The sequence below is a fragment of the Medicago sativa genome, chromosome 7, assembly GCF_051527215.1.
Source record: "Medicago sativa cultivar Bolivia chromosome 7, Bolivia_mono, whole genome shotgun sequence".
In the NCBI taxonomy this organism is placed as follows: domain Eukaryota; kingdom Viridiplantae; phylum Streptophyta; class Magnoliopsida; order Fabales; family Fabaceae; genus Medicago; species Medicago sativa.
Window position 1 is genome coordinate 93,472,258 of NC_140755.1, and position 22,244 is coordinate 93,494,501.

At 36.1% G+C, this 22,244-nt stretch overlaps 2 protein-coding genes and 1 non-coding gene across 4 annotated transcripts; 1 reads left to right on the forward strand and 2 right to left on the reverse strand.

Moving 5' to 3' along the window:
- Window positions 1–2,209: 2,209 nt before the first annotated feature.
- Window positions 2,210–4,889, reverse strand: LOC146910434 (uncharacterized). Its single transcript, XM_085727918.1, has 3 exons — window positions 4,427–4,889; window positions 2,740–3,465; window positions 2,210–2,642 (listed from the first exon to the last, which is right to left on the reverse strand). Exons 1-3 carry the CDS (start codon window positions 4,757–4,759, stop codon window positions 2,550–2,552), a joined length of 1,152 nt encoding a protein of 383 aa, XP_085584044.1. The 5' UTR covers window positions 4,760–4,889; the 3' UTR covers window positions 2,210–2,549.
- Window positions 4,890–11,217: 6,328 nt separating this feature from the next.
- Window positions 11,218–14,389, reverse strand: LOC146910435 (ankyrin repeat-containing protein ITN1-like). 2 transcript variants are annotated; one of them, XM_085727921.1, is made up of 5 exons: window positions 13,699–14,389; window positions 12,968–13,377; window positions 11,922–12,767; window positions 11,741–11,842; window positions 11,218–11,661 (listed from the first exon to the last, which is right to left on the reverse strand). In XM_085727921.1, the coding sequence occupies exons 1-3, from the start codon at window positions 14,210–14,212 to the stop codon at window positions 11,943–11,945; spliced, it is 1,749 nt and encodes a 582-aa protein (XP_085584047.1). In that variant the 5' UTR covers window positions 14,213–14,389; the 3' UTR covers window positions 11,218–11,661; window positions 11,741–11,842; window positions 11,922–11,942. The 2 variants fall into 2 exon arrangements, with proteins under 2 accessions (XP_085584047.1, XP_085584045.1); XM_085727919.1 differs by having other exon boundaries at window positions 11,741–12,767.
- Window positions 14,390–19,290: 4,901 nt separating this feature from the next.
- Window positions 19,291–19,364, forward strand: TRNAR-UCG (transfer RNA arginine (anticodon UCG)). The gene has a single exon. It is a non-coding gene; the product is annotated as a tRNA-Arg (tRNA).
- Window positions 19,365–22,244: the final 2,880 nt, after the last annotated feature.

A 22,244-nucleotide genomic window follows, 5' to 3' on the forward strand; every position in this document is an offset into this window, starting at 1 on the left:
TGATGATGACGTGTTTTGAAGTATGAAGAAGATGATGATGATGTGCTGTGATGTTGTCTTGTTGTTCTTTTCAATTTCATTTTTTCACTCTCTTTTATTTTCCAGAAAATTTGGTTTTTTAACTTTTGATGATGAAGGTCTGGGATTGATTCCCTTCATCACGTTCCAACCTATTCTTTTTTTGTCCTTTTCAATTTTCTTTTTTTATTTTTTTTATTCATGTTTTTACATGCATGGCCTTTAATTTTTAAAAGAAAATGCTTATTTACACACATGGCGTGCCAAGTCATCTAACGAAGCGACATATAAGCGTTGAAAAAGTCAAAATTGACCCAAAGGATCACAATTGCAAAGGGGCTAAATATTAGGGGGCAAAATAATCATTTTTTTTATTAGGGGGCCAAAATCGCAACATTAGCAAACTTAGGGGGCCAAAACTGTAGTTTAGCCTAAAATAAAAGAGTACTGATATTTGAACATCCATTTGTGACAACTTTTTTAACAACTTCATTTTTCTCTCTTTTTATTGGTCAAAAACAATGGAGAGAGAAAAAGGAAGAGAGAGAGAATAAATGTATAATGTGAGTATGATAGAGAAAGTTGTCAAAAAGTTGTCACAAATATCATTTCTCAAAATAAAATGTACACAAATCATTCAAGATAAATAATTTTTTTTAGGAGAAATGATATTTTGACAACCACTTTTTGACAACTTTTGGACAACTTTCTCTCTCATACTCACATGATGTTGTTATCCTCTCTCTTCCTTTTTCTCTCTCCATTGTTTTTGACCAATAAAAAGTGAGAAAAACAAGGTTGTCAACAAAGTTGTCATCAAATGGATGTCAAAATATCATTACTCTTTTTTTAGTGCAGCCAAAGCTACACCATCCTCTAGAGCTGTCAAAACGGGCGGCTCGGCCTGTTTAGGCCCGGCCCGATCGGACAACGGGCTTTTTAGGGCCGGGCTAAAAAGCCCGGTTTAAATATGGGCTGGAATAATTGAGCCCGAGCCCGGCTCTACACGGGCTCCCGGGCCAGCCCGGCCCACACGTATCTAGTTTTTATTTTTATTTTTTCATTCTTTTTTTTGAAGAAACTTATTTATTTTTTTCATTCTTGTTATATTTCATGGATTAATAAAGTTTTCATCTTGTTACCAGGCAATTAAAGAAGGTGGTATTGATCTAGATGAATTTTCTAACAATTGGATTTCTAAGTTTGATAGAATTATTTCTGCATACATATGGTATTTATGTGAAAGTGAGCTTACACTTGTTAGTTTGTTTTCTGTTTTTTATTTTTATTTAAATTTGTTTTTGCTGTTTAGAAAAACCTTCAAGTCATGTGACATCTGTACTTACACATATCCAACTGATAAAATTGACCAAAAGTTGATCAAATTTGAAGGGCATATGCACTATTTTTTTAGCTTACGTACATGCTGCTCTGCTAAAAACAAAATATAAGCTGTGTTGAGCATTGCATTTTCAACTTACAGTTTATTACTTTCATACTGACATTTCTGATTATGTATGTATACAATTTTGGACAAGAGTTTAAAGAAAAATCAAGAATTATGTATACAAATTTTAAAATTCATATTAAAAAGCATATATGCTCAAACTCATTATCACTTGAGGACCACTTCTGGAGTGGAGCTATAAATGGAAACAAGATACAACAAGATACAAAAAAAAAAATTGTATTTTTTGGCGGGCTGGCGGGCCACCCGGAGCCCGAACGGGCCAGCCCTAACGGGCCACGGACTTTTTCGGGCCGGGCTAAAAAGCCCTGGAAAAATTCGGGCTGCAATTATTCGGCCCAGACCCTACATTTTATTCGGGCCGGCCCATTTTGACAGCTCTACCATCCTCACAAGAGGTTCCGCCATGACCTTAAAAATTGTCATATATAGGCTTAACAAGGTAACACATAATCAGAGTAAACAAATACATATAATCATCATACTAATAAAAATACTTAAATTTTGACATTTTAGATTCCATATATTTGACAGCTCCTCGCAAAAATCATGACTATCCCGAAAAGATAACAAGTGGTTAATCAACTAATGAATCATCACCACAACTTTATTTGATCAAGAATTATTATCAAATAGTCTAAAAAAAACTTGAAGAAACATAGGACTGTTCCAAAATATGTTCAGCATGAACATTTTTCATACTCAAACTTCCATGAAAAAACATACAAAATCAAAAGATATACATGACGATGGTAAAAAGAACACTCAGCCGTGACTCTTTACAAGTAATTGTCAAGTTATGACATCCTAAAAATCAGAAAAATAAAGAATAAGATGGAGTAAACTTTTGATTCACTGTCTCTCTTTGACTCGCTCTATAATTTCATTTCAAAATAAATAGATGACAAAAAAAATGGGATGCAAAGACCTATTATCAAAACACAATTAGCAATAGATATGCTTAACATCAAAGAAGGAAAATTAATTTCTTCACTGTGTTTTTCTTCCTACGACTAAATCTAGTCATGTTGTCCATTACAACCTTTGGAGAAACAAAAATATCCTAGACTATTTGTAACATAGGGTCAATGTAGCATAGCAAACCATTTGTTAGTGCAGAATCTGAAGTCAAAGCGGCCTTCAATATGTTCAAACACTGCACCAACAAAACCATAAGAAATAGATAATGATGCATTCAATTATTATAGCAAACACAAAACAATGCATTGGTGAAAGAGGTTTGATTTTCTTACCTCTTTTAGCCCAAAAGTGACGACCTTGTTCTTCACGTCATTTAGAGGAATCTCTAGAGACTTCAAAAACTCGAAATCTGAAATTGGGCAAGATGGTTTAAAGACCAACTCATCTGTAACCAAAAAGATTTTATGGTCCTTCACATAACCATGAGGATTTCCTTTAGATGGTATGGGATAATCGATTAAGCTCAATTTTCTAACCTTTTTCTCATGAATCTTGAATACATCAGTTATGTAAAATTCTCCATGGTTGATACTTTCTTTGAAGGTATTACCTTGATAATAACAATAATACGACATCTTTTCTTCAATTTCCGAAATCTGGTTGCTTAAGTTAAATTGACAGCCCATGCGTGGATTAATGAGCCTCTTTTTTGAATCCATTGATTTCATATATTTGTCATCCAACTTAAGTATGCTATTGTATATCAAATCCATACTTCCTACACAACATTTCCCTTCTAATAAATGAATAACAGCTCCCAAAGGAAATGAGAGAAGGCTGAGTAAAAAATCAGCAAATTTTTTACTCACTAGAGCATACAGAATTTTGTTTACAGATTTTTTTAAGACTAGTGTCACACTAAATTTGATGTCACTATTGTTTTTAACATCACAAGGGAAGAACTGTGACCTTTCGAGGGTTGGTTTGATTCCTAAAATCCAATCAGTGAGAGTGAGGGATGTTTGGGAAACCAAAGCATGCTTTAGAAGTTCTAGTACCTGTACAACACACTAATCAATATGAATTGATGATGAGGAAATTAAAAAAATGGTGTCTGTATGGTTAACACTTACCACGGACTTACTAATAGAATAGAAATTATGCATATTAACATTCAAACAATATTCTATCAATCTATGTTAGCATGCAATCATCACTTAATCAATGTATGTGATCTCCTAATTCTTCACGGCCAGCAGCAACATCAAATCATAAAACAACAAACAATAACAACATTTTTCTATTGCAACCAACAACAGCACCAACTGTCAGCGAATAGCAGCAACAAATTTTTGAAATAGCTAATAGCAACAACAGTTTTCTATATGGAATTATATGAGGAACTCCAATTTAAATTAGACAAGAGGACAACACAACCAAGATCATTTGTGTATTTCCAATTAACCCACCTTCATAATGACCCTTCCAACTATAACATGATTAATTTCATGTTTCCCCCGACGTTCTGATGATAATATATTATGATCTTTTACAAAATATTCTTGTTTGGTATAAATCTATAATTCCTACTACAGGCAAAGAAAAAAGTGATAAGTTTAAACATGCATATCCTTATAGATTTTGGTGGGTTCTCCAGCTATAGATCTTCCTTTGAACTCAAAACTAAGATCTTTCAACATGCCCTGAGTTCTACATTAAGTTACTTAAAAATATTTTTTTTTTTGTGTCCAAGTAAGGACATAGTGAAAATATAGTGATGAAAGGGTGAATTACTACAAGAGAACAACTCTATAACGATGATAATGACGTTGAGTAGTCCCACTATAGCCTGCCTGAGTCCACGGAGTGAATCTCTGGTAGCAATTGAGGTGAGTAATAAACTATACCCGTATATGATGATGGTTTTCTAACCTTATTTGGTTATTCAATTGAAGTACAGTTTTAAACAAACACATACAATAAGCAACTATCTACAAAATAAAACTATAAATACGAAACCTTTTCGGCATTGACGTTGATAGTCTCTCTCACAAATGAAGTCAAGTAAGTTAAATATTCTGTGGTGAGCGGATAAACAGCCAGATCAGCAGTAATGATAAAAGTGTTACCCTCTCGAACAGATTCTTTGCCTAGATGTTTCGCAGCAACTGGAAAATTCATAGGATTTCGACATGTGTAGCAACTATGATTTGCAGAAACACTCAAAAAACAAGAGCATGATTCTTTTTCAAGTTTTGAACAAAGAAAGTACTTGTAGGGCTCATTGTCATGGATATAAAGCTTAAGATCGTCATGATAACTTCGAGTCTCCTCTTTTGATGGAATTATCATTTGTTTGATCGTGTTGGTTGTTAGAGACCCTACGTCGAGAGCTTTGACACTTGCATAGAGTGTATTCAGACAACCAAGTTGAATTGGCCCAATATCACAATCACTCTCTATCAATCTTGCAATTGTTCCTAAATGTTAGAAATTAAATCAAGCAAACTCTAGAAGACTTGAGAAGCATGATGTGGCTTATGAGATAAGATTGACACTTAAGTTGCAAAGTTAGAATTGAACACTAATACTTAGCTATTAGTAACTTACTTGTCCATTAAGTTTACTTAACAATTAAGAGTTGCATAAAAGAGCAACACATGGATACTAGGTGTCTTATGTTTGTATAATTACTTGGAAGCTAAGTATGCTTAGTCATTAAGAATAGTCTTAGTATTTTGCCTATAAAAGGCCATGCTTGTACCATTGTGACATATCAAGTTTTCATGAATAAAATTAGTGTGTTAAAAGAATTCCTCTTCTTTGTTTCTCTTAATACTTTGTGAGTTTGTGTGTTATATGTCCCACTGATATCAAATTGGTATCAGAGCAGGTTAGGTCCTGCAAAGTGTCAGCGTCAAAAATAGTTTGAGTGTGTGAGGAACAAAATAGTTCTCACCGTGTCAAAGTCAGTGTCAAAAATAGTCCGAGTGTGTGAGGAACAAAAGAGTTCTCATTGTGTCAAAGTTATTGTGAGCATATTTTGAAAAAGATATGGCAAACAATTTCAATATCGTTTGGTCCGGTCCCAAATTGAATTCTGAATTAGATTTCAATTATTGGGAATTTATGATGACAACACATCTTAAAGCTCACAACATCTGGAGCTATGTGGAGTCTGGTTTGCAACAAGGAGCTGATGAACTTGCTCGTAGAAGGGACCAGCTGGCACTATCTCAAATTCTTCAAGGAATAGATTACTCAATTTTCGGCAAAATAGCAAATGCGAAGACTTCAAAAGAGGCGTGGGACATATTGAAGCTGTCACACAAAGGAGTTGAGAAAGCTCAGAAATCGAAGCTGCAGTCTCTGCGTAGAGAATATGAAAGGTACGAAATGTCCAGTTCTGAAACAGTGGAACAATATTTTACTCGTGTTATTAATCTTGTCAACAAGATGAGAGTGTATGGAGAAGATATTCCGGATAGCAAGGTGGTGGAGAAAATTCTACGCACCATGCCGATGAAGTTTGATCATGTGGTGACTACGATATTAGAATCCCACGATACCGATACCTTGTCGGTAGCAGAGTTGCAGGGAAGTATTGAAAGCCACGTCAACCGAATATTAGAGAAGACTGAAAAAGTGAAGGAGGAAGCCTTGAAAAGCCAGGTGAACCTCAATAACGTTGCTGAATCCAGTCAGATGGGTGAAGCCAGAGCACGTGATAATTTCAACAATGGAGGAAGAGGAAATTTCAGAGGTAGAGGTCGAGGAACCTTTAGAGGAAGAGGACGTGGCAACTTCAACCAATGGAGAAACAACAACTACAACAATTTCAATCAATCACATCAAGAAAGAGGCAGAAACAACTTTGGTTCCAACAATCGTGGCAGAGGAAAAGGTTATTACAACCAAGAGAGGACAAATTATGATTGCTTTCATTGTGGAAAGTACGGGCACAAAGCAGCTGATTGCAGATACAAACATCAGGCAAACATGGCAGAGAATTTATATCAACACTCTGGTGAGTCTTCTCAAAATCAACACAGTTTATTTTTAGCAAGTAATACACTTTCAGAAGAAGAAAATATTTGGTATTTAGACACTGGGTGTAGTAATCATATGTGTGGGAAAAAGGAATTATTTTCTTCTTTGAACGAAACGGTAAAATCTACCGTGAAGTTTGGAAATAATTCAAATATTCCAATTGAGGGGAAAGGCCAAATTGCTATCAGATTGAAAGATGGATCGCAAAATTTTATTGGCGACGTTTTCTATGCTCCTGGTCTTCATCACAATCTCTTGAGCATGGGACAACTGTCAGAGAAAGGTTACAACATGCAGATTCACAAAGGCTATTGCACTTTGATCGATAGAAATGGAAGATTCATCACAAAGGTAAAAATGTCATCTAACCGCCTATTCCCTCTGAAAATTCAACATGATCAATTTCCTTGCTTGAGTTCAATAATTCCAAATGATGATTGGTTGTGGCACATGAGATTTGGTCACTTTCATTTTTCTGGCTTGAATTATCTGTCACGAAAAGAATATGTTTCTGGTTTGCCTGTTGTGAACATTCCAAGTGGTGTATGCGAGACATGTCAAATTGGAAAGAAGCATAGAGAATCATTTCCAACCGGAAAGTCTTGGAGAGCAAAGAAACTCCTGGAGATCGTTCACTCAGATTTGTGCTCGGTTGAAATACCAACACCTGGTGGATGCAAATATTTTATTACTTTCATTGATGATTTTAGCAGAAAGGCTTGGGTGTATTTTCTAAAGCAGAAATCAGAAGCTATTGATGCCTTCAAGACATTCAAAGCGTTCGTAGAAAAACAAAGTGGTTGTTCAATCAAAGCACTCAGAACAGACAGAGGCCAAGAATACCTCGTCGGCACAAATTTCTTTGAGCAACATGGAATCCAACATCAGTTAACCACCAGATACACTCCTCAACAAAATGGAGTAGCTGAAAGAAAGAACAGAACAATCATGGATATGGTGAGATGCATGTTGAAAGCCAAACAAATGCCAAAGGAATTTTGGGCAGAAGCAGTTGCTACTGCAGTTTATATTTTGAACAGGTGTCCAACAAAAAGTGTTCAAGAGAAGACTCCCGAAGAAGCATGGAGTGGAAGGAGGCCCTCAATTAGACACCTTCGAGTTTTTGGATGTATTGCATATGTTCATGTACCAGATCAAATTAGAAAGAAGTTAGATGATAAAGGCGAGAAATGTATCTTTATTGGATACAGTTCAAATTCAAAGGCCTACAAGCTTTACAATCCGGAAACAAAGAAGGTGATCATCAGCAGAGATGTGACGTTTGATGAAGGAGGAATGTGGAATTGGTCATCAAAGTCACAAAAGGAGAAGGAGCTGATAGTAACTCCAAATGATTATGAAGAGGAGGCTGAGAATATAGATTCAACACCTGATGAACCAGACGAACCTGATGAGCCAGAAACATCAAACAGAGCACAAAGAAATCGAAGAGTACCAGCTCGACTGCAAGATTGTGTCTTGGGTACCGATAATGATCCATCCGATGAAGAGATTATCAACTTTGCCTTATTTGCGGATTGTGAGCCGGTTACTTTTGAAGAAGCTGCTGGTGATGAAAATTTGAAAAAAGCTATGGATAAAGAAATCAATGCAATTGAGAAGAATAAAACATGGGAGCTGACTGAATTACCAGCAAACAAGAAGTCAATAGGAGTGAAGTGGGTGTACAAGACAAAGTACAAACCCAGTGGTGAAATTGATCGCTATAAAGCGAGGTTGGTGGCTAAAGGCTACAAACAAAAACCAGGTATTAATATCGGGTTTCACAAGATACGAGAACTAATTGATGAGAAAGAAGTGGTGATCGAGTACTGTCCCACTGAAGAGCAGATTGCATATATTATTACAAAATCGTTGAAGATTGAGTTATTTTACAAATTGAAGAAAATGCTTGGAATGACAAATTTGGAAGCTTGATTTAAGGGAGGCAATGTTAGAAATTAAATCAAGCAAACTCTAGAAGACTTGAGAAGCATGATGTGGCTTATGAGATAAGATTGACACTTAAGTTGCAAAGTTAGAATTGAACACTAATACTTAGCTATTAGTAACTTACTTGTCCATTAAGTTTACTTAACAATTAAGAGTTGCATAAAAGAGCAACACATGGATACTAGGTGTCTTATGTTTGTATAATTACTTGGAAGCTAAGTATGCTTAGTCATTAAGAATAGTCTTAGTATTTTGCCTATAAAAGGCCATGCTTGTACCATTGTGACATATCAAGTTTTCATGAATAAAATTAGTGTGTTAAAAGAATTCCTCTTCTTTGTTTCTCTTAATACTTTGTGAGTTTGTGTGTTATATGTCCCACTGATATCACTAAAGGTAGGGTTAAGAAGCTAAAGAGAATGTCAACAAAATCTTTTCCAGCCTCGGCAAATATCACGTTGTTGGTCTCTTTGTCGATAAGAAGTTTCAACTCCACTGTTGCTTCAGTTGCAACAACAACACCACCCTGCTCTGATGTAACAATATCATTGTTATTGTCCTCACCAGTTGCTTCATATGTAATATGACCCATGATAGCAGCAGCTATATATAGAAACAAAAATTTACTATCAAAACTTAGAAAAATGTTAATGTAACATTAGCATTCATACATAAGGATTAGCATACGACATTTATTAGGTCTATTTTAGGATACCTTGACCCATAACAGTAACAGCGGCGGTGGATTGGTCCGTGACAAAGCGGCGAGACGGTGATAACGGGAGGTGGTTGGCGGTGATAGGGAGAGGAAGACACGATATGGTATTTGTAGGAATTTTTAATTGTTTAATTTAAACTTTTTTAGGGGATTTTAGACTTAATTTTAGGGGATTGAAGATTTAATTTTCCCTTCCTTGCGATGTTGTTGCTTAGAATTTATATACTTAAACCTATGACAATATATCATAAATATTGATTTTGCAATATAAACCGATTAAAAGACGACTTAGTCAATGTATTATTTGTGAAAAATATTTACACATCAATGGGGATGAATTATGTCCAATACAAAAATTAAGATGATTTTTTTTTTTGACAAAAACAAATGATATTCATTCATTCAAATTGATAGAGTACATGATATAGTGCAAATTCGCTAAAAACAAAAAGGATGAATCTGTGAACAGACTCACAGTATCCATGTTAATAGCATAAAACGGCAAAGTACAAATGCCTACAAGTATGACTATATTCAAATCACCGGAATAATCATGTCTCCGGATTTACAACGTGGATGACGCCAAAATCATTAATTGGATCTGCACTGGATCAAAGCTGATCTAACAATCTGAACCGATCAAATACCTGAGAGAAACAAAAAAAGACAAACAAGGTCGTACAAAGACGACGAACAAACTAACGTCGCACGAAGACGACAAAATCACAAAATAAAAAACAAAATAGATGTGAAAATCACTTATTTCAATAAAAGGGAAAGAGGAAAACGAGTTAGAGGGGTGATTTTGGGTCAAAAATTGACCCTAATTCACCCCTCTTTGATGGATGAATGAGAAGAAAACTACAAAAATTAAGATGATGATAACCCAATATAGATTGTGAAAATGCACAAGGACTTTACATATGGGTAAGAATGAGTTATTTGTCAATTTGATGAGACACTGTCCATTTTATCTTTGAGAGTTCATCCCTATGATATAGGAGATGGTATGCTACAATGTCGGAGGTTGAGTTTATACTCTTGATAAATCTATAGCTCATATATTTGTATTTGGAGGTTGAGTTCACTCCCCTTTGCTCAATTGACGTGGGAGAGGCTCTTAGTCTTAACTATGCTATTACTTTGGTTCATGATTTACAGCTGCAAAATGTTAATTTTGATCATGATCCAAAGGTGGTGGACTACTTTCATAGAGGTCGTCATGGCATCGCGGAATTTAGGAGCATTCTTTCTTTGAAAACAAATTTGGGAAGCATTTTCAAAGAATGTAAAATTTATTGTATTTACATTTACAAAACTATTATGTTGAGTTTAGTAAACAACAAGCAAATGAGTCCGCTCAAACTTTAACGCTAGTAGCCAGATTATCATATTGCTTTCACCTTATATGGATGTACCACATGTATTGACACTTTGATTTCTAAGAAAATGCGCATTTTCTCCTAAAAAATAATAAATAATCACGGTGTAAGTGGAAATTAAAGAGAAGCCGAGTATGTTTGGTCCATAAATTAACACATTTATTCTTTGATTCATGATATTTCACAATTGTCTTTTTTTTTTTTTTTATATATCTTATGGATAAAAATAAAAACGCTTGTTCCCGTGATCTTAGTTCAGTTGGTAGAAACATTGCATAATATATGGAGGGACCAGAGTTCGAACCTCAGACACCTGATTTCTTTTTTTTTTTTGTGTGAAAGAAACACCTGATTTCTTCACATTTAAAATGTGTGAGCTCCAGCCATTATGCTACTTGATATATAAAAAAAAAAAAAACGCTTTCACATCTCGCGTGGTAGATAGATGCTTTTATCCATTCCATCAAGAGTCCAAAATAAATAGGTACTTGCATTATATATATTCTCGTTCCTTTTGTGTGTGTGTGAATATGGAATCGTTCTTCAAGTGTCCCATGCTAAATGCACCAATGTTACTATAGATGTTAATTCTGTGATGAGGAAATAGGCATAGATGATTGCTTCTTATTTGGGGTTGTATACAGCCGTATATATAAAATACACTATTCACAAGCCTAGTTTAGTCATGTAAGCTTTGCATCCAGTGGTGCATCCATACAATTATCATATGATTCAACTTTCATTATATATAATTGGTTCTTTTTCATTGTGTCTCATTTGAATCAACCAGTATCCCTTTATTCCTAGGAAGTGGCTTTGAGCCTTGCTGCTGACATTCTCAAATTATGTCTGCTTACAAAACTATAAGCTACCCCATAACTATTTATTTTATAGCAATTTGAATATTTTATCATCTTTCATCATAGTTATAAATAATTAGAACGTTTGATGGTTGTCCTTAGGACTATTTATCAGCAATCAATAATTTGACATAGTGTAAGTTTCAGAAGGCGTTAAAGGCGAGTTCCTCGCCTAAACAAGAAAGGAGTAGCTAGGAGATCAGGGATGTGGACCTCACTACAAGTTTCATCTCAACCGAAAGGAGCTAGTTCTTGTCCGGTTATGGTGCTTTCCTCCGCCTTTGACTACATCTGAAGAAACAAGCACAAAATATCAAGTTCACAACATAAATGATAAACATGACAACTAATGTCTTGATGGAAAACCAACCTTTTAAGAAGATGTAACTGGCCGATTTGGCTCCCTTAGTTCTTTCGCTTTTAAACAATACCAAGAAGCCATTTACTTCCATAAAAGCCATCTTTTTTTTCTCTATAAACAAAAGAAACCTTACAGGTCCTTTTCAACGTTCGTCAAATAAAAAAGCATCGAACAAAAGCATCAAACTTACATTGTAAGTGCAAAGTGACTATTAAATAGCATAAATTGGATTTACTTCTGATTCCGAATCAGAATTACGCCATGAATGTGTTCCATTCCTTGAGATCTTCTCTTTCTTCCTCACTCTTCGGTGACGTTTGGATTTGATAACATAGTATGTCATTGTTCCAAGAACACCACCCATTACAATCCCCCCTACAACAGTAACAAGGATTGCAGCCCACAGGCTGCGTCGACCAACTACTATATAAGATGCTGCAACAAATGAAACTGAGGTGCACACAGACGCTAACCACATCATCTTATTGATCACCTCTGTAACCCTTCTCTCAGACTTTATCTCCCCTCTAACAACAGTTATTTGAACCACCACCACAGCCAATGAAGTGAAAAGTGCAATAGCATTAGAGATGAAAAAGGTCTTGAAAGATGCAGTGTGAACCATCACAGCCATCCCATTATCATGATCCCCACCAGGGACTGTGAAAAGTGCTGCAAATGCAACCGTTGCAAATAGCACAGAAACCACAGTTACAGAGTTGGTAGCATTGTTGATTCCTGCTCTGTGCAACTTGCGCAGCTCCTTGGCAATCCCATTCACATTCTTGTTTGTTTTTCGAGTTTGTTCAAGCTGAAAAGAAACATCTTTCTTAATCTGAGTCATGGTTTTCCTCAGCTCGTCCCTTGGCTGGTTGAGATCATTGGCTTTAACTGCACCATAACGAATAAGTGAGTCCTTGATCTCCAAAATCTCTTCTGATATTGGAAGTGCTTCCGCAAGGTCAAGAGGTGTTTTGTGGTCTCTTGTGAGGGCATTCGCATTGGTGTCGGGAAGAAGCAACAACTCATTCACTATCTGCATCAACTCTTGTGTGTCATAACTAGTTCACTCTTCAAGTTAAAATCAGACATGTTTGTTATATTACTCAAAATAAAGGCATCGTTGTAGATGTAAAAACTATATGACATATATAACTAGCGAACTCCACATGGTTTTGCAGTTACACTACTTTATGTATCATATCAATGTTTAAAATTGAGCAGCTAAGATATTACCTCTACCCTCTTCTTCCTGGTGGCTACATGCAATGCAGTATTGCCAAACTTGTCAGGAAGCATGACACTTGCACCATCAGCAGCAAGAAGCAACTTCACCACTTCACAGTTAACCCCTTTGACCGCCATATGAAGCGGCGTTTGTCCTTTCTTATCAGTCCTTCGAGCAAGCTGCGGGTCCTTCCCTAACAATATATTGACAATATCAACATATCCCTGGCGTGCAGATAAATGAAGTGCATTCTTTCCATTGGATCTAGCTATCTCCAATTGACTAGGATCATAAGATAGTAACAATTCAACAATATCCGTATGCCCTCTTGTAGCCGCAGATACAAGAGGAGTTGCATTTGACTGTGCAAATGTCTTGATTAGCTCTGGATCATGGTCTAGCAGCAACTGCACAATCTCTGCCACCATTCACAACAATATATATAACAGTGTCTACAAAGAACAACTAATAATCAATATCAAAATCATAACCTGACTGTTTGGATAAAAACGTTTCTAGCATAAACACTAATAATAAAAGTGCTTATGTACAAGTTATTTCTCTAACAATTGTTTTCATATATGTTATAAGTTGTTTTCATTAGCTATCCTAAAGAGCTTATGGAAATAAGTTAAAAACAGCTTATAGACATGCCACAATTTTTTTTCTATAAACTATCACAAATATCTAACAAGTGCCTATGACAATACTCATTGAAGAAATGTGTCTGATATTATACCTTTGTGACCTTGATTTGCTGCAATATGCAATGGATCAAAACCAGAGCGGTTTTTACAAGATAGTCCTTCTTTGGTGGTATAAGGGAGAAGTTCTTTAACAACATCAAAACGACCTTTCTCAGCTGCGGTAAAAAGTGCGGTTTCACCCAAGTCATTAACTTCATTAACAATGGCAGACCTTATATCCGCAACTTCAGCATCAAACTCAGCACCACTGAGCGTTCCCATCATTTGATCATCAATCTCAGCCAGAATATTCCTAACAGCGGCAGCATCACCGCGTTGCGCGGCAAGATGAAGCTCGGTGTCATTATGACGACCGGTGACCTGTTTTACATATTTTTTCTTGCTGGGTGTCTCGACGAGGCGTTTGCCAGAATTGGAAATGACGAGGGATTTGTTGGAGTTGGAGACAAGAAGGGCTTTGCCGGAAGTGGAGAGGAATAGGGTGGGTCTAGGGGTGGTTGGGGTGTTGGGTTCGGAAAGAGGAGCGTGGCCGGCGGGGTGATCCATGAATGGCCGTCGTGGGAAGGGGGAGTAATGCTACGGAGGGGATTGGATTGGGATTGGGATTGGGATTTGGTGCCCCATTCCTCGACCCTTCAATCCCTCCTCTGTTTTTGTTGATCTGCACCATTGGCGGAAAAACTCCAAACAAATATCGTTGCTTTCTTTGGTCCTTCCTCCTATATCTCACAATTTCATATCTCCCTTTATATATACATACTCTCTCTTTTTATTATTATCACATCACATTATTCCAAAAAATAACCTTACCTGAAAATAACTAAAAAATATCACTTTTAATTATAAGTTCAACTAAAAAGATTATTTGTTTAATAGAATTGAATAAGTTGTTGTCCCCTTGGGCTTAACGTAGAAATATTGCATAATATATACAGTGGTCAGATTGGAACTTCAAATACCCTATTTTTAGATGAATTTTTGGCCATTAAGTTACTTGAAAATTTGTTTTTGAATAAGTTGCTTAGGTCAAATGAAAGATTTCTTAGACAACACTAATTCATCCATGACATTCAATGATTTTGCGTGTATGCTTGACTTCAAAAACAAGTTAACCATCAATAACCTTAGCTACGGTCGAGTTAAGTTAGAAAAAAAAAAAACCTTATTATCATGGTTGTTGATGTTATGATGTGTTAAATGTGAGAGTTAAAATCTCACATGAGATGGAAGAGTTGAGATTGAGTAACATATAAGTGAGAGGACTTATAAACTTAATGTTTTAAAATTTGGAGTAAAGATGTGACATGACTTATAATCTCACTTGTGTTGTTGCTTTTAACGATATATAGATTTGCATTTTTAGTCACTACAAAAATTGCTTTTAATTTTCGGTCTCAACATATTTCATATTATCAATTTTAGATCTCATTATTAACTAGCATATGTCTAGCAGAGTCCCATGTGGTTTGTGGCGGATTCATAACCCTGACTCAGGTGTTCTGAATCAATTATAAAATAAATCTTGCAACAGGAAAGGTAATTTGCTTTCATAATTTTGATAGGTGTGGGGATTACGGTGAAAACATTTGGCATTTGTTTGTTACATGTCCGATGACTATTGAAACATGTAGAATTTTGGGACTTTGGAAGATGATACAACCTCATATTATGATTGTTGATAGTATTGTTGATCTATTTTTCACTATTGCAAACGAAATGCCTCTTGTAAAACATATTACGTGGTGCACCACCGTTTGTAGCCTTTGGAATAGTTGTAGGTTGTAACCTGTAACTTTGGGAGATGGACATTGATGAGGTTGCTACATCAATATATCAATGCGTTGCTATGTTTTTCCATCGATGGTAGTGGACAAAGTTTCACAAAGCATCAAGGTACGAGTCTCATTCTAAGCCAAGATTTAACTAAGTGGAGGAAATCAATTTCGTTGGAAAATTAAAATGTAATGCTGATGCATTTTTATCGATATCAAAGTGGACATTGATATGTGCATCAAAACACTAAACTAAACTTTCTCTCTCTAAAAACTTTCTCTCTGACCTCTCTCTAGTTCTCAAACTTTCTTCCCCCTTTTTATCCAAATTCCGGCTGACCCCATGTAGCTGTACGGCGGTGGTGGTGCGATGAGACATCGTCTCCGCACCACCGTCCTCCTCCCTGGTGGTGCTCTGTTTGGTCCGTTGTTTTCGCTGCTCCTTGTCTTGGTTCTTTTTGGGTCTGATCTTGTTGTTCCTTGCCAAGATCTGCTTCAGATCTACCGTCACTACACCATCTAGTAGTACGTTTTTCTTCTCTCAGCTTTGAACATTCCGTGCAGCTCTTGTAGCTTCGTTTAGCTACTGTTTGCGTCGCTACACCATCTGGTTCGCGTCTCTCCACCACTGTGAGCTTCAGATATGCTGTTTTAGCTTTGTTTTCAGTTGTGGGTCAGATTGGGGAGGTCGTAGTGCTTCTCCATGTTGGGTGTCGGATCTGTTGCAGCTTGTTTACGTTGCGGCAGTTCCAACTTTGTTGTATGTTTGTGGTTCTGGCAGTGATGGGAGGCTGTTCTGGTGGTGTGGGGACGGGCGGTTCTTGGTTGTGGTGGTGGAACTGTCTACGATCCGTGTGGAGGGCGTGAGACTGCGGCGGTGGAGGTGGTATTATGGTGGTGGTGGTGATGTGTGCGATGGTGAGGTGTGGTTGTGGTGATGTGTGATGGTGGTAGGGTAGGGATGGGTGGCGACATGGTGGTAGGGTAGGGATGTGTGGTGCGGTGGGGGTACATTTTTTCGGTTGCTCTTCGTTAGTGGGTTTCGGGTGGAGTGTAGGTGGAGACGGGGTGGTTGGTGGTGGAGACGGATGTGTGGTGTGGAGGGTGTGATGTGTGGAGCCAATATGTGAGATCCGCTTCCGGCAGCTGCAGGTGTGGTGGCATCCTTTTCATTCACGATTAATCCTCCTTTAACGAACTTCCGAATCGTTTGTTGTCGTAAGGATCGTGGTGGTTGTGGTTGTTCGTGCCATTTAGCTGTGGTGCTTTAGATTTTGCTCTTTTGGTGACACCCCCCACCCCGAGGTCACTGTGTTGTATTCTGTTTTGTGTGGTGGTTACGGCGTTGCGTGGTGGTGGGGTTTTCAGATGAGGTGGTGGTGGTGGTTTTGTGTGGGAGATAGTGGGGTTGTCTTGATAAGTTTTGGATGGGTGGTCAGGGTTGTTTTGGATTCGGATTTGGGGTAGAAACGGATGGCGAACAAGAGCTTTTTAAGGGGTTGATTGGTGTTGTTTAGTTGTGGAGGAGGGCGTTTTGTTGGGGGTGATTTCTTTTGAAGGTAGTCTATGTTACTTGGGTCCTCTTTCGTCGTCATTAGCTCTTGAATGTGTTTTTTGGGGTTGTTTAGGTGTTTATGGTGTTTGGAGGAAGCGAGTCCCTTTGACCTGAGCCTTTTCCTTTGGATCAGTTTGTTGTTTTGCACCTTTGTTTCTCTGGTGTATCGGAGGTGAGGGGTGCCCTTCTGATTTGGTGCTAAAAGTCTGGCGGGCCAATCACTTTTGATTCGAGATCGGGAGTCAGCTCTTTGGCTCAAGTTTTTGGTTTTGGGCTTTTTATGGTTTCTTTCGGTGGATCGGAGGCGGAAAGGTGCGGGCAGCTGTTTGATCCTTCTAATTAGTGCTTTTCGGTTGTGACTCTGCTTTGGTTTCAGGACTGGGTGGTTATTTTCATGGGTGTTTTCCTTTGGGGGGTGAGTAGTGACGATGAATGGTATTGGATATAGGTGTAACATTGGTTGCTTTTGTGAAGGGGTCTGTTTTCATGGGTGTTTTTAGGGTGTTCAATTTCGGGTGTTCCGCCTATATGCGGCACCTTTTGTTTGTATTTTCAGATTCACCGATCACTGTTCTTCTTGAGCAAAGATCTGGCTGTTAATAATATTTGCTGTTTCAAAAAAAAATATGTGCATCAAAGATCACCACAAATTATTTGCCAAAGCTAAAACTACACGTTAGAGCATCAACAACGGCGGTTCACATATTGTGTTTTAAAACACAAGAACATAGAATTTTGTTCCAGGCATTGGAGGAGAATGACCTGGAAGACAGGTTGGAGAACCGTTCTCGCAGGGGAACACGTTCTTGCAATGCTATGTCAGACAAAACAAACAACAAGGAGAGAGAAAAGAGGAAAGGAAAAGAAAATATACGTGAAGTTCATGGTGGACCCCAATCCCCATATAAAACAAATTAAGAACTTAAATGTATTGTAGTGAAAATGAGTGAGTGTTCTTGAATCCTATGTGGCAATTATTGGCCCATAAAAATTAACTTGAGACCATCAACATTGTTCTAGCATTGGAGATGCTTAATCACCTATGATGTAGTAAAAGAAAGTGAAGCGGATGACCTCTTGCAAGCCATCAAGTGTGTAGCGGCATGGGGAGTGGATTTAGTCATTTTTGAGCTTGATGCTAAAGTAGAAGTAGATAATTTCAATAATCCTTCAAGGAATTTTTATTTTGGTTTTATTTAGAATGATTATATTCAATTCAAGTCTTAAACATTTATGTCCAAACTCAATTGTGGAGTTCTCGAAGAGATAGTTAATATTGTTGGTAGTGATCTTTCAAATTTCAAAAAATACCATGTTTCGAAAGAAAAGTCATGTGACGTTTGCCATGTGGACTTTCAGTAAATATGTGTCGCTATAACTAACAATGAAGATTAAAATTGGTAATGAAAGATCAAAGATGTGTGGAGACGAAAAATTGAAGAAAAAAAAATTAAGGATTAAATGTGAAAATTGATTTATATTTATTTATAAAGGTTAAAAAATTTATGTCACCCTGGAATAATGTTTAGGATATGAAGATATAAAATGCATGAAGTGTAAGGAATGTTTTCGCATGTATAAATTGAGAACAAGAAAATATTTTTATGGAAAACTGTATCAAAAGAGCTTCAATTAGAAGGATGCATTGTCCTAAATCTATATTAGGGGCCATGGTGTTAGTATTTCCTTTTTCATTACCGTTTTTTTTTATCTAGATTTAATTTTGTAGACTTTAATCGCAGTTTCATGCTGAAATAGATTTCATTCGTTGATCTGAGATTGAAAGGTTCAAATTATTACTCCATTTTATACATTAAAACGATCTCTACAAGTTATTTTAATCAAACCACTAGCAGCTATAACAATGTTACACACTTACAGAAAATCTCATTCTCCCTGTTTTCATTTACCGGGCTCACACTCTAAGTTTTGTTTGTGTGCCATATAATATCCGTAATATAAGTCTTATCATCATGAATGTATTGAAATGGGACCGACTACCGGATTATCCAACTAGAATGACTATGAAGAAGCGTGTAAACTTCATTTGATTATATTTTTATTTCAATAATTATACTTTACAATTACTTTTACGTTTAAAATTTGTTATAATTTTTAAAATCAATATTTTGAATAAACACCGTAAAAGAAATTCGCTATAAAAGTAGAAAAGAAAAAACAGTATTCTGGTGAACATTATAGCAGTGTTATTCTTCACAAAAGTATCCCAGTGTTATACATCTTCACAAAAGTATCCCAGTGTTATACAGATAGACAAACACCATTCGAACATCAAGGACCGCATAGCGCAGTGGATTAGCGCGTTTGACTTCGGATCAAAAGGTCGTGGGTTCGACTCCCACTGTGGTCGAATTGATTGTTTTTTATCGCTTTTCAAAGCATTTGCTTCAAAGCATTTGCCTCGTTAACCAGTTTAAAGGCCATACAAGTACAACAAACGTGTTTGTATTCTACAACGCCACTTTTAAGCACAAATAGTTTTCTTTTTCTTTCATAAGTATATTTTTTTAATGGGATTTCATTATTTTATCTTTCCTGTAAGCAAGAAACATGATTAGACTTGAATCATTTAAGCAAGAAATAAAAGAATGTTATTAAAAGGAGAGATTTCACACATTTATTCTGATGGTATTTAGAATTTTTTTTTTCTTTCAATTTTTTATGTTGGGTTCAATTTAATTTGACACACCAACATGTTAATTAAAACAGTTAAGTGACACTAGTTTCCTTAATATTTGATTCAAATTGAGTTTCCTTCATACATTGACACTTTTGGTTCACATCCGCAAATCTAAAAGCTTTTGGACTGAAATTGAAGAAAACTAGAATAAAGGGGAAAAGAGATAAGAGAATCTTAGTTATCGTTTAAAAATGGAATAAGCAATGCAAAGTAAAGAGGAAAAAAGAAGGAAGAAAGCTATAGAAGCATCCGATTCTATGGAGCTATGGAGGAACATTTTTTTGTTCTTAGATGATGATGGAAAGAGAGAAAGAAAGTGGCTTTGCGTCTCATCCATCCACAGGAAAGCAAAATTCCAACTGGCCCGAATTTGTTCCATTAGAATCTCAATAATGCAGTGTTTTGATTCTCCTCAAGAATGCCTTTATTGTTTTCAAGTTGCATAATTCATGTGCCACTAGGATCAAATGTTTATGCTAGCTAGTTTGATGCTTTCCTAGTTTAATTTCCAATGGATAAGTGATATGTAATTTGAAGTTCAAGCTGAAAAGTAAATAAAATATGATCAAATAGTTCTTCCGATCATACTTATAAGAGAAAGTTGAATCAACAAAAGTTGATATATTTGATTCAAAATTTAGGTCATGACACATCAATTTTTTATTAACCTAACTGTCTTTTATATATAACACTGAAGAGAATATTATTTTAGTTAAGGATCAAACTCGGGTACTCTCCATCAATTAATTTGTAGAATTTAACAAAATTTTCAATCCTAAAAAGGATGTTAGGACACCTTGGTATCAAGTGGCTTGGTAAGTAATACTCCCTCCGTCCCGGAATATCTAACTCATTTTCTAAAAAAAAGTGTCCCAAAATAACTGAGTCATTTCAATTTTCAATACAACTTTCATCATTCCCAATACAATATAACTCTAATTAATACTACTTTCATCATTCCCAATACAATAGTATTCCACTTTCCCCTTTATTTATACGTTTTTCTTAATCTGTGTGAAAAACCAAACTGGCTCAGATAAAACGGGACGGATGGAGTAGTACTGAATTCATAAGCCATGCCCAACAAGCATGCAGAGTCACAGTGCATAGCCAAATTCACAGTGTTTTGTGCCACAATATTTTTATCCTTTCACTTCAAGCCAGCGCTTCAAACGGAAATTCATGTCGCTGGAATTTCACGTCAATCCAAGACAAGACATGTCTGCACCCGTATGCATATGTTGCACTCACAAATAAGAAATGATTACTGTATAGTGTTCTGAAATATTTGACAGCAGTAATAATTACAAACATTTCACAAATAGTCACCCGTGAAAAATAATAGTACTCTTATGTCGTGGAATATGTATACATTTTTCTATAAATATATAAAAAAAAATTGGGATCTAAATTTTATAAACTACTACAGGGTTATGTAACTACAGTTATATGAATATGAGACAAAAATGTTCACATATTTCCTGTTGTTAGATAGGAATTGAGGAAGACTATACAGTTAAGCTTTTAACCATATGTAAAATAAAGTTCACGTGTTTTCTAGTGAATAGTGATTGTGATGTTGTTTTTATTTTCTTTCATATAATGGAAACAAATATGGAGTTAAGGCAAGTTCAGTGTAGTTATTTCGCTCTTGAAAGTAACAAAAGTGTTGGTTGTATCTCATAAAAGTCACTCTGTTATGCTCCCTCTTATCCTAAAATTGTCTTATCTTATACTAATGCGGGTAATGGATGGAAATAGATATCTATTGAAGGGCTTATAAACACACAAAAAAGGTCGTTCAGAGTAAGAATCAAACAACATTGAAGGATCAAAAGAGCAAAATTCAAAAATAAGAATGACAAAACGTAAGAGATTCGTTGGATTGGCCAATTTAGCCTGTTTTTTTTGGAGGGATGGATTGAAATTTTTAACCGTCTTACTATTTGGTCCGCCCATCTAACCCGCTAAAAAACATAGCGGAAAAAACTGTTATACACTTGCTCATGGTATATGTATAGTAGATCATGGTTTACCAATGTCATGTATTGTTGATATTTGATCTTTTTGGTCCCCACGGCAAGAGATATTTGATCGTTTTTAGAATAATAATCCAAAGTCAATGCTAGTCTTGCGAAGGTTTGAAGTTCAATAATTCATTCCCACTTTAATATATGTTTGCATCCATTTTCACTATTTTATGCACTGACTTCAGATAACTTTTTTACAGTGTAATTAAATTAGGTTTTACTTCTTGAATTGCACGCTTACAAACTCATTATTGTAAAACCCAAAAGGAAAATCATAATTATTACGAAATGTCAAAATAACAAACTAAGCTAAGTGCAATTGTAGAGTCTTTTTTGTGCATCTACCAATGTGATTGATTCCGCCAAATTTAGAAGTAACATTTACCTTATAAAAATTATGACACGATTCATTCTTGTTATTCTATCGTTTGAATCACTCGTATTATTTAGCACTTCTCAACTCAAAAATATGAAAGCTAAATTTTGTTCTCTTTTCCACACATACACTTTTTTTTTTTTT

What these genes read in the sequence shown, in the direction of transcription:
- LOC146910435 (XM_085727921.1), bottom strand. Translation starts at nt 14,212, where the DNA reads ATGGATCACCCCGCCGGCCACGCTCCTCTTTCCGAACCCAACACCCCA. An exon ending in AGCAAATCAAGGTCACAAAG is followed by an intron (nt 13,378 to 13,698) that starts GTATAATATCAG and finishes GAATGGTGGCAG; the next exon opens with AGATTGTGCAGTTGCTGCTA. An exon ending in CCAGGAAGAAGAGGGTAGAG is followed by an intron (nt 12,768 to 12,967) that starts GTAATATCTTAG and finishes GAGTTGATGCAG; the next exon opens with ATAGTGAATGAGTTGTTGCT.
- LOC146910434 (XM_085727918.1), bottom strand. Translation starts at nt 4,759, where the DNA reads ATGATAATTCCATCAAAAGAGGAGACTCGAAGTTATCATGACGATCTT. An exon ending in TCAACGTCAATGCCGAAAAG is followed by an intron (nt 3,466 to 4,426) that starts GTTTCGTATTTA and finishes TGTGTTGTACAG; the next exon opens with GTACTAGAACTTCTAAAGCA. An exon ending in TCACTTTTGGGCTAAAAGAG is followed by an intron (nt 2,643 to 2,739) that starts GTAAGAAAATCA and finishes TTGTTGGTGCAG; the next exon opens with TGTTTGAACATATTGAAGGC.